The 16,121-nt window shown below is 45.7% G+C and overlaps 1 protein-coding gene across 10 annotated transcripts in view; it reads left to right on the top strand.

Annotated features, from left to right (window-relative positions):
- LOC142560066 (uncharacterized) overlaps positions 1 to 15,525 on the top strand; it is a 116,045-nt gene extending 100,520 nt beyond the window's left edge. For all 10 annotated transcript variants that reach the window (XM_075671848.1, XM_075671845.1, XM_075671847.1 and 7 more), the window contains 7 exons: positions 2,993 to 3,099; positions 3,965 to 4,470; positions 6,356 to 6,437; positions 8,604 to 8,718; positions 9,855 to 9,974; positions 10,993 to 11,069; positions 12,271 to 15,525. In XM_075671848.1, the coding sequence (XP_075527963.1) occupies positions 2,993 to 3,099; positions 3,965 to 4,470; positions 6,356 to 6,437; positions 8,604 to 8,718; positions 9,855 to 9,974; positions 10,993 to 11,069; positions 12,271 to 12,367 (1,104 nt within the window). In that variant the 3' untranslated portion in view covers positions 12,368 to 15,525. The remainder of the gene's footprint in view (positions 1 to 2,992; positions 3,100 to 3,964; positions 4,471 to 6,355; positions 6,438 to 8,603; positions 8,719 to 9,854; positions 9,975 to 10,992; positions 11,070 to 12,270) is intronic.
- Positions 15,526 to 16,121: the final 596 nt, after the last annotated feature.

Below are 16,121 nucleotides of genomic sequence, written 5' to 3'. Positions count from 1 at the left end.
CGCCTTATATACTCAGTCTTAATATATAGTACAGGCGCCCAAATCTTTAACTGGCGTGCGCGAGCGGCGACTTTTCCGTGCGTCAGCGCCGTATGACGGGGCGAGGCTGGAAACAGCTTAGCAGACGATGGGCCCAGCTGAGCGCGCTTTGTCCGTATGCACTTAGCCTCAGACTCTTTGCAGCCGCGCCCCGTCATACGGCGCTGACGCACGGAAAAGTCGCCGCTCGCGCGCGCCAGTTAAAGATTTGGGCGCCTGTACGTCTCCCAAACGCGACACGCGGACTTCGCGGCGGTGCCGCCAGATGGCGCAGCGTGTCCAGTGTAAGTAAAGTTACTGTATATGGCTCCCGCAGGGAGCCATATACAGTAACTCTAGTGCGAAGCACGACAAAAGAGCCCGGCTAGTTACACGTGTCATACGTGACACGTTTTGGTGTTGGCAATACCGCGTGTCGCTACATTGCTTCAATGCTAATCACGTTAACGTCGACATTCATCGTGACATGGGTTTTGCCGGATTTTCTTTCTTGCCAAATTGTCAAGAACTGGCGAACATGAGTAACTGTGAACAGAATAAGTCTAAACAGGTACTTGTGATTACGAAACACAATACTCTGGCTATGCGTCTTTATCTAGACTCAATTCACGCAAGAGCTACGCGGCGAATGGCCTTAACCAGAAAGATACGAATTGGCCACCATTGTACAGCAGGTGTCGGGGTCCCCTTATGTGCTGTACTTAAGCAGCTTTTTTGTCCCTTTCACTTTGTATTGTTAGCAAGGCTTCCGTGCAGGAGTCCAAACGTCAACTGTGCCAACTTTTGTTTTCGGTGTTTGTCTTCTTTGTCGGTTGTGTGTAGTACCATTTACAAGCAGTCGTAGCATGACTCTTTTCGTTCGGTTTTGTACGATTGATGGCGATTCTCGTACCTCGTTTCTCCCTGCATATTGCTTTCGTGCGTTTTTCAAGAATGTATATCAAGTCCGTCCGAAACAAAAAGTTGCCGGCAGAACCCATCTCACGATCAATGTTGACGCTAATGCGATCAGCAATAAAGCAATGTAGCGACACAGCGCACTGCCGCCATGGACACATAAGGTTGTAATTTCGCTGCCAACGTCAACGCCAAATGATATCACGGCACAGTATATCGTGTAGTAATCACTCCACCCCAGTTGAAACTCCGCAGTATCCCTAGTATTTTGGCAGCGACATCGTTGCAATGGCTTTCCGTCTAGTGGCCGCACTTGACACGGAGGTGTCTGTTGTGATTGGGATGCTGTCGCTTTAATATATTTAGGGCTGCGTATGCTCCTTGCATCACCTTGGTACACCATTTCTGGGCACTGGCTGAGAATGGGCACACGCCCATATATCTTACGCAGTGCCGAAATGCTCTGTTCGGGTACATAACCTGTGCCACGCATGTATACCCAGTGACACACCATGTTGTCTACTAGGCCAGATGGCAGCCAACCGCAGGTTGTCTATATATCGACCACATATACCCAGTGGCTCTTGGCTGCTCGGCAAGACAGCTGCCACAACATACACAGTGACCCAGGCTAGTAGATAACTTGGGCCACTGGTTGAAAGTGGTTAGATACAAGCGGACAAGCCGGAAAGTTGCCAAAGAATGCTAATCGCATTAAAAGTAATCGAAAGTAAATGCTTTCGACCGGTCATTTCCTGACGCGCTTGTCTTTCGCTCGAACTGCTAAATGTTGACCCGAGACGTTAACATTACTAACTTTTGTATGGCGCTTGTATTTTGTACTGATCGTGTATATAACGCAGGAACCCGATGACGTACATATTATAAACCAGAAACTTCAATCGCAATGATGTTTGTGTTCGACGCTTGTATTCGTTATAGATCAGGAGTATTTGTAGCGTAAGTGCCATAATTTCGCGCCCTACAGGTGTTGCAGCGTTTCAGTCAATTGCTTCACGGGATGTTGCTTCAGTATTGCACAACGACAGCGCCTCGCTCTCGCTGTGGGCGCTGAAACGGAAAGCGTACGGCGCGGCTTGCGCGGCTGAAGCTGCGCCTGACAAGCCTGTGTGCGTGTTTCGTTCACCGCTCGTGAGCTTGATGATTTGCGAGTGGCCGCCAGCAAAGGGCGCTCTTGTTAGTCGGGGCATTGCAGGGATGCTTCACGGCGGTCGCTTCGTCGCCTTTCTGAGTAATTCCGTGCTGAATAGAGACAGCGTAGCCTGAGTGATTCCCTTCAGGTGTTGCTGAGTTCCACGCGTGAAGCGCCAGCTTTGCGATAGTTCATCAGACGCAGGGAGTATATTGTGCGCGGGTTTCGCAATAAGCGCTTAAAGTCCCAAATAACTGCTTCCTCTCACCTTCATCGGTATTGTCGTAGCATTGACTGGCGACCATAACTACGGTGAACGGCCGTTGTCATCATGTTCAGCTGGGCCTAAAAGCAAGCGCCGATGGCTTTGGCCTTTGATTTGTATTGGAACTGTCTAACAGTAAAACACGATAGATAAAGAGATACAAATTTGTCGTTTGCTTTATCACGCTACGCGGAGAGCGCGAAGGTCTTGGTTTACACTGTATGCATTGCTGTGCGTTGTAGCGAATAACTTGGAATTTCTTATCAAGACCCTAGCAATTGCGTACCGTTCAGTTGCTGGGCATAGCCCTGCTTTCCTGATTTTGTAGGAAGGCTTGCGCGCTGATCATCATGGACGTCTGTTTCGAAGTATGTTAGGGGAGAATGCTGCAATTCGTTCACTTCTACTCATGTCATATTTTTCAATCACGCCACAAGTTGTAGCCGTGGACAGGCCAATGAATTTTGGTGCCCACATTTTCTGTCACATCCATATCAATAAATGAAGTTGTCTTTGGAGAGAAGCGAACGTAGTTAGCTTAAAGTGAGCGCGAAAGCTCTGCGACGTAATTTCTTGCAGTATTATGGCATGCATTTGCGTCATACTTGACGGGGCTGTTATCTTGTGATTACTTGCAGATGGAGAGTATTGATGACTCGCCGAAGCCGATGACCCGGGGAAATCTATCTTCTAGGAGGATTAGTGAAATCAAACGGCAACTAGGTGTCGACCCAAGTACCGCGAAGTAAGTCTTCCGCTATTTTTCCTTGTATGTTTTGTTGAATATGCACCATTCTAGATAGTTGGAGTGGAATGCCTTTAATAGTTTCTGTAGGTCTAACTGAGTCATAATGTGTATGCGCGTGTCCATCGGTGTATGGTCGTTTGTATGCCTGTGTTATCATTGTGTACATTATATTTCTCACATAACGCTTCGAGTAGCATGCCGCAGCGTCAGTCGCGCTATTAAAAAAAAAGCAGCGCTAACGCAAGGGGCCCAAAGACGGCGTCTGTGAGACCGTGCGAGGGAAAAATCAGCGTCTGCATTTTTACCTCCACTTCTTGATGCGCCCTTTAGCTAAAGCTGGTGAGAATCACCAACTCGCCGAATTATTAACTATTACACAAAGCACGCACTAAAGCATGGACGAAGAATAGACAAACACGAGCGTCTTCGTCCGTGTTTTTTAGTGCGCGCTGTGTGTAATAGTTATGAAGATTTACCTACTCGCCCAGCTAGCTACTGTACTCCAGAATTACTTTTTGTCCTTGTGGGGTCTTGAGCGAAGCGGAGCACATTGACGAAAGCCGCCAGGCTAAAGCGAAAAAGATATTTATTCTGGTTACGTCAGCAGTTGCCGGGAGCGCTGGCCACCACAAACGCGAGTCGACATAGCTCAAACCCGTGCGCCTCTGCCACGTCGACATTGGTGATTCGTTGACCACGGTGCTGGCGCTACCGTCTTATCAGCTAGGCTAACATCCCAAGCTTGTAATAGAGTCAGCATTTCTTTCTCTCTCCCACTTTCCGAAGCTATCTAGCGAGCCTTAACGGCATTTAACTTTCGCCACATTTCACCGTTATTTATCCGGCGGCCTCTTCTCCTCAGGTACCACCGTCGAGCTCCCAGCCCGTCCGGTTCGTGCCAAAGCGTCAACATCGCTCCTTCGCCGAGCGCTCTCAAGACGAGGCGGCAGAGGTCGCTGTCTCCCCAGAGGTCGGGAGTCCCTCCCGTCCCGCTTCCGAGGTCCAGGGTCACCTCCCCGGAGCCCAAGCCCGTGCCGCGGCGCCACCTGTCGAGACAGGACACGCCGGCGAAGTCGACCGACGAGCCCGACCAGGACAAGCCGCGCGACGACGGCTACGTCGAAGACCGCAGGAGGAACTCGGTGGCGCAGATGAAGGTCTCCGACCAGGAGACTCGGTGTAGCCGCAGGATCTCTTCCGGCTCCACGTGCTCCGCCGATAGGTCCATCGGCAGCTTCACTGACTGCACGGGCCCGCCAGAGCACACGTTCAGGGTGGTGTTCGTCGGCGACGCGGCCGTGGGCAAGTCTTCGTTCATCATGAGACTGAGCAGGGGCATCTTCATGCCGCAGCTCACCTCCACGCTTGGTAATTAAGGCTGGCTTCTTATTTTATGTATCTCATTTATTTATGTTATCATTATGGGAAAGGAAGGTATTGTCATCCACTCGACTGTATCGCTAAGGTATGACGGAAAAGCAACACGGCTTTCTGATCTGCTAAACCCGTATTGGGCTTCCTCTGTAGCTTTGTGCTAGAGTCCCGTGAATGATAGTTTCAAAGGGAAGCTTTCTTTGCGAACACTTCCAGACATTCGTGACCATGTCTGCGCGTTGCTGGCTTGCCGAGCAGCTCGTACTAACCTTAAGGGTGTACGTCTTGGCTACTGGAGTTGTTTTCTACAGAAGTTCACAGTAATAAAACAAATGAGATATCTTAATCGCAACAATGGACGTCATCAAGAGCACAATTTCTTTAATAAAGAAACTCTTTGTGTGCCTGCTTTCCTGGGGTTTGGTGCATCTACATGGTTGGTCTTTCGCCAAGTAAAGCGCAGTTTAGTAATCCACTGTCTCCAGCATCGGCCCACCCTGGTTGGCACGCTGACCCTGGATACGGAGTCACAGGCTCATAGCAAAAGAGACCACCCGGAGACAGTATAATAAGCGGTCACGTGGGTCACGTGGGGATTAGGGGCGTCTCTGTATCTTGTCGTCTTCACTGGCATGCAGATAATCGCTATGACGCAAAACACAGTGCAGATTATAATCATCTGTGTGACATTTCTTGAACTGTTTCACGAAAGCTTCGCCTCTCAGATTGGAACATGTCAGTTGGACCTGCATAATTAAACGGAAGAGATAAGAAAATTATTTAAACAAACCGAGTACAAGCTATAACGCAAGGGACAGGAATGTAAGTAGTGTCACAGTGGGCATAATTACTAGAAGCACGGCCTGATTAATTCGTGAAATCACCACGTCACGTTGGGAAAATCCCCACATCAACACTTTCACATAAACTTAGTAAGTGGAGTGCATAACACAGGACTGGCATTCAGAGGCAGTCCACGAGTGTGCTGTCGTTTAAGAAGTTGCGAAGAGCTCTGACCCGACGCCTCTGCTTATCAGGGCACCACCGCCGTCCAAAAAGTTTGCTCACTGTTAGAGGACGACCGTCAAGAAAGTTCACAGTCACGCAGGCGATCCTGGTATTGGTCATATCATTATATCGTGGGCATACTATAAGTTTCCTGGCAAGGCTTTTTTTGCCCTGTTAGGGAATATTTACTTTTATTCACTCTTTTTTTTGTTGAACAATTACGGCATCTCTACTAGTGCCCCTGTGCATTCTCCCGGCTTGATCAGAAGCCAGGGGTGGTGTTGGTGTGTTTAGTGTCAATGATGGCTTACTCCTGTTGCGAAAATATGTAACGCTTACGAATTTGATTCCAGCGGAGCCTCTTTTGTAGAGTCGCATTAAATGTATGTGACATAAAATGACGTATCGTATGTTGTGGCCCTTCACAGCTCACGAAAAACTTCAGACATGAAATTGCCTACGTGTTCAGCGTCGAAGGGGAAGGGGGATGGAGGGGGATGCGAATTAAGAGGGAGGTTTGATGCTTATAAACGATCGTTTGTCGTAAAATGAGAGCGTAGCTTTTACGCTAACGAATTTCCTTGCACTTTATTTTTTTCTGGTACGGTAACCGAGGCACGCATGCTGGTCGTGCGGGCTGTGTGGCTATCGCAAATAATAATAATAATAATAATAATAATAATAATAATAATAATAATAATAATAATAATAATAATAATAATAATAATAATAATAATAAACACTTCTTTACCCCGCGGAAAAGATAGGCTACTTGTCTGGGCTCTTGTATTGCGACAAACGTAGCTTAAGCAGGTGCCTTATTTTCTAGCGGAATAGTAAGAAAAATGTACTTTTGTGTCGACATACGCAGGGGTCGACTTCCAGACGAAAAACATCTGCATCGACAACAAGAACGTTAGTCTGCAGCTGTGGGACACAGCCGGCCAGGAAAGGTACGTGACAGCTGAATCACGTTTCAGAAAAGTAGAGGAGTCAGCGAGATGAAAATAAAGGCTCAGAACGTCTAGGTTGTGAGCCAACGCTGTCCTTCCATGTCTCTGTTGCGGTCGCCTGGTGCCTGTCATATACCGTATGTTGCGTGAATAGGGCGCTGGGCACACATGACTCTCTAACACTAAGTCTCTGCCTCGTTCTCGTTCAAATTTCTTACGCTGGTGGCATTTCATGATTACTAATGTTATCACCAACTGGGGGGCATAACACAGAACTGGCATTCACATGCAGACCATGAGATGGTCGTCCTTTAAGAAGTTGCAAAGGCCTCCGACCAGGCGCCTCTGCATATCAGGGCACCACCACAGTCAAAATGCCTGTTTCGTCGAGAATATGTAATCGTAAGAGGTACGCGTCGTTCCAGGGGATGTGAAGGAATAGTTGCAGAATTCTCTGGCATGAAACCGTGGTTTCGAATTCATGATTTAAATATGCGGGGCGACCAGGCCAAGACAAAGAAATAAGCACGCACAGTGCTTTCTTTTAAAAAAGCGTGGCTTCTTTTTCTGTCTTTGCTTAGTCGTGTTGCGCATTTTAATCGTGTTTCGTTTGCAGTTTTTGATTTCTCCGCATGGATGACAAAGGGCGTCGTGGTTCCATTGCCACGAATCTTACATTCTGGAATTGCCATAAGCAGATACCTGCGTAATTATCCTGGGCGGAACAGGTGATCAGGGCTTCCAAAATTGAGAAATTATTAAAGCGTTTCCACTACTATGCGTCACCTTTGTGCGAAATTTGAACATGAACGATCTAGTGGTTTAGCCTGAGGAGAGTTGTACACCTGGCGCTCCGATTTAGGCAGCAATATGTACAGAGCGCAAAGTCTCAATTTCTAATTTGTGTAATACAAAAGACTAGATATTAGTAGATAGAGGTCTGGTATTCATATGGGTTACCCGTGCGAGATTTTGTAGCAGAACAGAGCATCCCAAATGCGTGATTCGTGAAGCTTCTCCGTATAGTAGACGCAGTCCTCCAGAGTGCTTGTATACCCTTTTAACGCACTAAATATAAAATATTCCAGGGAGTATCTTTATCACAAAAAAAAAAAAAATTGTCGTCATTCTTATACAATACCCTTTTGGTTTTTTTTAGTGATCTGTGCTTAGTGCTGGCGTGTCAGTGTGCTATCTTGGAATAAATAGTTGTTAAAAAGAGAACAACATCTGCGTGATAATCTAAGGCTAAGAAGCTGCTTCGAAATAGGAGTTGCTATTGTGCGCCATGTCTTCTTCGAAAGGCATAGAAATTTTCGTACGCAGCTCAGGCGAGCATAGTCTAACGTAACACTTGTGCGGATTGAAGTTGGACCGGGCTGACGTTGTGCTTGAACTTTGAGACTACGGCAAATGGTTGAGCTAGAGAGGGAAACTTCTTCAGCTGTACAAACCAGCTGATTGAGCGACCTATTACTCACAATCTTATTTCATTCGTAAGGGTGCAACGGCTTTGCACGGTTCCCTCCAATTCACCAAAGGAACCGTTACGCCGTTTTTTTCAAAGGAGTCACGCCACAGGAGCGATCTCAATCTATGAAATCAAGCAAAACAAACCGAATGCTCGCTCAATGCGCGACCACTTGCATTGCAGTGATGGCTAACCGCGCGCATGCCTTAAGAATGTCTCAGGTGCTGTCGTAGATGACGTAGCACACAGTCAGTGGGCAAGATGTGGGCAGTGGGTGTGTGGCAACATGTACAGTATGATTCTGAACTGCAAGCAAACTGTCGCTCTAAAATTATAAACGTCATGATCTGCTGCTGATGGAGTATGTCATATTGCACACAGTCTATGCACTAGTGATGAAACTAATCCACCGGCTGGGTTGGTATGCGACGCGAACGTTCTTGGAAGACTGCAAAAAATAGATGCGGTCGGTGCGACGGAGAGTGTGGTACTCGTGTAAAAGGACCAAGTTTACGTATTGTGAACAGCTTTCACTTCTAATCTACTAGTGACAACTCTCATCAGGGTCACGTTTGTAATATTCAGGTGTGCAACAACCTTGTTGGAATCCCTGATTCTGCTTTTCTTAAGAAAAAAAAATGTATTCAACTGATTTTGTTCAAAACTAATCTGGTAAATTGTGACCTCCTGTGCAGGTTCCGGTGCATAACGCAGTCGTATTTCCGCAAGGCTGACGGCGTCATGCTCATGTACGACTGCACGAACGAACAGTCATTTCTCAATGTGAGGCAATGGATGTCTGATCTTGAGGTACGTCGCATGACTTATTATGATCATCATCTTCATCATCATCAGCCTGGTTATGCCCACTGCAGGGCAAAGGCCTCTCCCATACTTCTCCAACAACCCCGGTCATGTACTAATTGTGGCCATGTCGTCCCTGCAAACTTCTTAATCTCATCCGCCCACCTAACTTTCTGCCGCCCCCTGCTACGCTTCCCTTCCCTTGGAATCCAGTCCGTAACCCTTAATGACCATCGGTTATCTTCCCTCCTCATTACATGTCCTGCCCATGCCCATTTCTTTTTCTTGATTTCAACTAAGATGTCATTAACTCGCGTTTGTTCCCTTACCCAATCTGCTCGGTCATGTATAAATGCGGTTTCAGTTTATTGCGCAGGTACCGCGGTTGTGCAACAATTCGTCAGAGCCCGATGGCACGCCGATACTAGATTGGGGACGTTTCAAACCGGCGATACTTTCCGCCAAGTTTATTGCTACTAATGAGCTCACGTTGCACCACTTCTATAAGCACGAAATCGGTGGTAAAGGTTTTTTTTGAGAATAGATCGTACCGTTGTTCGGTGCCCTAGATTAATAAGAGGCCGTGGGATTCAGGAGCTGTGGACCGGGCCAACTGCCCAGAAGTGTTCCTGCATGCTCGCACCACTTGGAGTATGCCCGATTCGGTAACGAATGCGCTTAAATAATAGTGACATATGGGTGAGACATGTAGGTGAGCAAACGAGATCTGTTCGTTTGCAGGGTAAAATAGGCGTTTAGCAATTTTTTTTTTGCTCCGAGCCAGTAAAACGGTACAATATTCAAGTGGCTAGTATCAACACTGTAGACATACTCAGTCCCCGAGGGGACTAATAGCTATTTCCAGTGGGTGGCCTGGAGCGCTTGTGTACTCTGGAAGTTATCTCGAGACGGCCCGTGCCAACCTCGACGGTGGTGCGATCACCGGTGAAAGCCATCGCTAGAGCACTGCGGGATGCTCGTCGCACTCGTGTTCTCGCGCTGGCAATTGTAGTTAAACTTTACGTCCTTACACGCGTAGTCTCTTTATGCGCTCTTTCTGCGAGCGCTCTTTTAAGCGCACTAGAGTCTAGTCGTTATCGCGTGATTTGGTCTCACGACGCTCTCCGTGGTTGCCTTCGCAGGAGGTGGCGTCCCGCGGCATCCCCATCATGTTGGTTTCCAACAAGACCGACCTGCGGGACATTTTCAAAATGCAGAGCAAATCCGTCGTGGAGAGAGAAAATGGGGAAAAGATCGCGCAAGTAAGTGTTGAACGAACAGGCAACAGTCCTCGGCTCTAGCAATTGTCGTCTGCGATCTGATCTCGTTCCTGAATGCTCATGGGACTCATTAACCCACGCGCTTGCTGCTTATTGGGGCAGGCGTTTAAACCAGGACATATCCTCCGCAGAATCTATGGTTGGGGTTGTCAAGGAAAAAAAGAAAAAGGTCAACGATGACTTGCTTGGTGTATTAATTTTTTTAAAACCCTGTGCTGGTTTTACCTCTAAACTAGGTTTACATGATTATGCTGCATGCACAATGTTTTTCAGGCTCACAGTATTGTCGCCCACTTGCGAGCAGTACTCTTTTGTATTCAATACCCCCGACATTTTTGTTGCACGGGGAAGTTAACTTTTCATTTCATTTTTAACTCAAGAATACACGCCATTGAAATCATTTCGCTGTGTTTAGTTAAAGTTGATGTATGGACGCCATATTACCTAACTAAAAGCTTATAGGTGAACATGTGCTTTCTGATTGAGAAATGCCCACAGTGAATAATAGTCGGAAAGGAGTCTACATACTGAAAGGACGACTGCTTACAGGCAATTTATGCCAAAGTTCGCACTCATTAACGACACCGAAAATATGGCTACACTGCGGATGGTGTCAGATTTGGAACACAACAAAAATTTTCTGCGGGAGAAGAATTCGCAATAGCATTTTCTGGGCATTAATGTGCCTGCAGCTTTCAAATGATTAGCTGAAATCCGTTGGCATCCGCTTCTGTGCTGCAAACGCCGGATGTAAAGCGATAACTCCTCGCATCCGCCAACTCGTAACATGAAATGCTGCAGAGTAAGCTAACGTCGATGTATATGAGAGAAAAAAAAAAGATGTGTCGGGTTATAGGCGCAGCCTTTCTGAAGCAGAGGGCCACGATACGAGGCCCAGTCTTTAGGTGCCGTTTCGTACGTGAAATTATTGAACTTTTCTTTCTCAAGCTGCTCAAAAACGTCATTGGTACCGACTGCGTCCGTCTTGTGTGTTTTTCAGGAAATGAAAGCTATCTTTGTGGAGACAAGTGCCAAAGACGGGTCGAATATTAATGAGGCTGTAGGCGCATTGACGAGGTAAGTGAACTATCCTCTCCTTCGTACTGTGCAAGTGTACGCCAGCACACTTTTTTTCATTTTTCAAGCAGAAGAGTTTCGAGCTTCCGGTTAAAATCTGTTGTATAACTCACACTGTCCTTGGCACTGAACTTATTTATCAGCATTATTACGGGCGAGTTAACTGTCGTGGACCATCTATGGTCACATGGTATTATTATGAAAACACAATGCACGGTTTGTTGCCATTAGTGTAATTTATATCCACTACAAGACTTGTGCCTCTACTAGTGATCTCTAATTATACTAAATTTCCATGTCAGCAGAATAGCCCCTGTGCCTTCAAGTTTCCTAATGCTATTACACTAGTTTGGTAACTCCCGACCGTCCTCGACTGCACTTAACTTCCCTTAGTGCAAGTTCCTAATTGTTTTTCTCGGCAACCACTGCACCCAATTTGATGAGGTATTTGCATTTAAAAGAAAATGTTAAAATGTAGGGACTGTTGGTGGCATATTTATTATTTACGCCTTGAATATTTTGGGCAAATTCTTGAACATTGTAAAAATAAAAAAAGAACTCAAGTATTAGGTTTAGAGCTCTTTAACTCACCAATAAAATAAGTAGAATTGCTGTAAACTGCATAGAATATATAATCAAAGGCGAACAAAATTTATGTGTTACCCACTGCTCTGAGGTGGACTACTAATCTGAAAGTCGGACTTTTGCAAAACGCTCTTAAACATTGCAAAAATTTCGCGTAAGTTGTAAACTATTTGATCAAATTTGTCCGCTTTACATGTTCTAAAGATGCAGATTACAGAGCTGCGATGTCTGTTATTGGTGTAGAGTTACCAGATTCCTAAACTTCAGGCTACTGTTTTTTTAAATGACAAATTTTTGGCAATTTTTGTAAGTATGTTGAAGTCCAAAATCAACATACTGCTTCATAGAGTCACTATAATTTATCATTCTCTGTCAAATCCAACAAATTTCATCGAATTGGTTCAGCGCTCATTTCATAAAAGCATTTCTGCATTTGATAGGGTAATCGGTGTTGACCCCGAGCTAAATATTTTGAATAGAACATCAGCTACCCCTGATTGCACTCTAATCTGCATAGCAGTTTTTCTGTCTGTTAACCTTACGCGTGTACTTTTTAGTTTTATTGTCTGAAGCCGCATAGTCTTACACATTTCTCTTTTGTGCGTGTGTGTTGTAGGAGCATGATCAAGCACGCCGTACCCCACGAGAAAGACAGCCTCACCCTCAACGACAAACAAGGCAAGAGCTTCGCCGCAAAGTGCTGCAACAAGTAAAAGGGGAACGTCTGCACGGATGTTCACAGTCTACAAACTACAAAGCTGTTCCATGAACATCAACACTCTTTTCCTCTTCTGTGCTCGAACATCAACCTTGCAACGGATTCAGTTTTTGTCCAGAGTGAGCTCAGGAGTTGCGGTGACGAATAAGAGGGAATTGTTCTTTCAAAGAACGTACACCTCGGACAAATGCATGTTGTGTAAATCGCAAACTCATGATGAATTATACCAAAAAAAGAAAGGTTCTTCTACCTTTTCCTAAACCGATTGCTATTGCTATATGTCAGGTATGAAATTACGCTGCTAAACTATTTCCGTTTCCTGGTGACAAAACAGTGGCGGACCTGTGCCTTTCAGCAGTGATAGTTTTCGACGACATGTCCTATTTTTGAATTTTTGGAGAACGTTTTCGGATCAACTGAGATCGGGCTCAGACCTGTGGTGTTTACACCGGTTTTGGGGACAACGAGCTTCAGTGATGCGTTGACGCCAGCCCGTTGGCGCTAGACATCCTTTGCGAATTTTCGGAGTTGAAGAAGAATACAATTTTATAGTCCTCAGCATGCAAAACAACACTGACGACAAGTGACGCTTGTAAATGTCACTGGTCAAATGATTCGTGAAAGTGAGTAATGGCTGGTGTTCTTGTCACAGAAATCCTGCTAGCCCTTCGACGGCCACTATCCGGGCTTTCTTTGTTTTATTGTTACGCAAGAAAATTGCGCATTGCATGCCGTTATGCAGCTAGTCTGAAGCTTGTGTGCATGTATTATGTTCAAGTTAAGCCTTCATAGCGCACAGTGACAATGCACTGTTTGTTGCCATCTGTTTAGTCATGTGTGTTCTGGTCTCTAGCTTGTCCATTTGGCACTTTGCATGTAGTGCTTCTTAGCCGAGACTTCTCGGCCAGGGGTCTGTTTTATTTTCTGTTCTCTATTCTGTCTAGTCAATCTTAGCATACAATAATTTACGCAATAATGTTTTGTCGTTGGAGCAGAAAGTAATGCGAACAGGGGAACCGCAGTTTGCCAGGCACGTTGGATGGCCCAGCACCTCCGCTCCATCGCTTTAGGAATTCGTTAGGGCAACGTTTGAATCCTTCTGGTAATTTGTCAGTATTTGCAGCGTCCTCATTTTCATCCTGCTTGCGAAGTAATAATGTTGCTAAGCAATCTAATTTAAATTCAAGAGCTATGTCCACCAACTAGCTGCTGATATTTAGCATAACTGCCCGAGGGCGCGTGATCAAATTCCGGCCGCGGGGGCCGCACTTCGACGGGGGGGGGGGGGGCGAAATGCAAAAATTCCCATGTACCATGCATTGGGTGCACGATAAAGAATCCCAGGTAGTCAAAATTAACCCGGGGTCTGCCACTACGGCGTGCCTCATAATTATATCTTGTTTCTGGCACGTAAAAAAATAACATTACTGGTTACCTGCCATATAGATTAAGTTTCAGAAACCATCGAATGTGTGACCTAGCTACAACGTGTTAAAGCCGCAAAAAATTTCATAAATTCGATTCGACACTCGAAATTGGCCACTTAAGGATCACAGAGCTAAGAGCGGAAGAGCTTAAAAACGAACAAGCTAGAAATTATTAAAACAAAACATGAAAGTCTGGAGCATGTTTGGGCGTTTACACGTTGTGTTCCGTTATCGTCGCACCGGCACCGCGATCGTTCCAAGCAGTCATATTGATGTCTGCCCGACTAAAATGTCTTTCGTATTTCTTCCTGAAGTTTTTTAGGCCCAACTTGCCGTAAAATGGCTTTGAGTGTGAGATATAGTCCCGTGTAATGAGAAAGGGAACACAGGAGTACCATTTAAACCAACACGAGAACCCTTAGGCTAAGTTCTAAGCTCCAATATGACAAAGTATTGCCAACCCAGAAGCATCGCGCTTTGCTCTTAATGCGTGATCAGCTGGCAAGAGCACCTGCTTACCGGCTCCCCTACTGTAGCTGAATAGCTAAGTAGGTTGCCCTAATCGAGACGCCAAAGCAGGAAACACGTGGTATGACATTACGTCCGATATGACGTATGATGAATCTGAAAGATGGCTGCTTCTACTGTTAGTATGTGTTGTAACGTTTGGGACGTCTATTGAAACTTGTTAGAGCTGTTTGGTGGAGTCTGAAAGTGCTCCTGCCCTTAGAGTTCATTGGTATATGAAGGGACTTGGTGAGAATGTGTGGACGCTATTGCTGGTACGACTGTTTCAGTTCGGAAAATATATGCTTCTATTGCTATATTCTGTTGGTACCTGACGCAACCTGATGGGCACTTCTAAAGACGCGATTGTCTATATAGGAATGTTTGTCTTAAAGATAGCTGTATCTACTGGTGGAACCTGTATATGGTTATGGAAACTTCAGATGCGGTTGCTTGTACGACTAGCCGTACTATTCATAGCACGCTTAGCCCTACCATGTGTCTTTGGGTTTACGATGTCGGCAGCACGTCTTAGTTTGAATATTCAGTGTCCTGCAGTGCTTCCATGGTCTACAATATATGTAGTCATCGGACCCTTTGAATGCAAGCCAGCTGTTCTCTGAAACACTACACGACGACGTGCTAACACATTTGGGCTAGTTGATTTTCTTGAAGCTGCCGCGTCCCTACGTTGCTGTAGATGCATCAGCCAACTTGCACTGTAATGAGAGCGGAAGTCTTGTGCTGTTCCCTTCCTATGCGTTGTTGCTTTCGTCAAGCGCTTATTGCACGGTGCATAATCTCCTGTACAGCCTCTCTTGATCTTTTAAATTATTTCCCTTCCCTCGTGTTGAACGCCTGCGACACCCGTTTGCCATTGTTTGGCGCATGCGTTAACCGAGCGCTAACGCTAGAGGCTGTGCAAAAGTTTCGGAAAGGGTAACGACAAGAAGGGACCATATGTGATTCTACTTTCCTAAATACTCGTTTGTGGACGTTGTTGGTTTATTTTGCTGTTGTGTGTTGTTCTCGATAATTTGTTCACTGTGTATATTCAAGCTATAGTTCACCATGTTGCCTCTTGGAAAAGCTTAACCGCGTGGTTAGAAAACCGCGTGCTTTTCTTGCGATCAGCGCTGTACAGTTCAAAAATGCTTTCGCCTGAAAACTCGCGCCTTCATTCAAATAATAAAATAAAGTACAGGCTACTGTCTCCAAAGCGTATGGTTTACTCGACTTATTTTGCTGCTATTATTTGTTTGTTTATTTTCTGTTGATGAAAGGGAATGTTGGCTACATCAGATCTGCTCTGGCCGGTAGGGTATAGTCTAACGCTTGGCGAAAACTAGTCATGTGAGAGGTACGTGGCCAAAATAAAACGAGCTCTCGCTTAGGGTAAAAAAATACTACGTATAATTGAAGTTTTAAGGCCGCTACGGATATATTGTTCACATGAGAGAGTTGTAGAATATGGTGTCCAAGCCACAGCCAAGCGTTGGAGGACGCAAGCTACGAGGGTAAGTGAAAAAGTAAAGGTAATGTTGTATTTTTCGCGAGAATAAATGAAGATTAGCTGTTCCTGACGTCACGACCTGTATATTTGGTGTGACGTGGAAGTAGGATTATCCATCACCGACCCACATAGCCGACTGTCGCTGAGAAGAAATGCACCGACGATTACTGTAGTCCCTGATGCAAAATTTGAGCGCAACTCTATACGTGTTTTCATTTCGCGATATGAATAAAGGGGGGGGGGAAATGAGACATCCACCCGTTCGTAGCAATTGCTACAAAGGAAACCCATACGGGTTCCTC

This window comes from Dermacentor variabilis, chromosome 10, assembly GCF_050947875.1.
Source record: "Dermacentor variabilis isolate Ectoservices chromosome 10, ASM5094787v1, whole genome shotgun sequence".
NCBI lineage: Eukaryota > Metazoa > Arthropoda > Arachnida > Ixodida > Ixodidae > Dermacentor > Dermacentor variabilis.
This window is presented reverse-complemented; position numbering and strand designations above follow the sequence as displayed.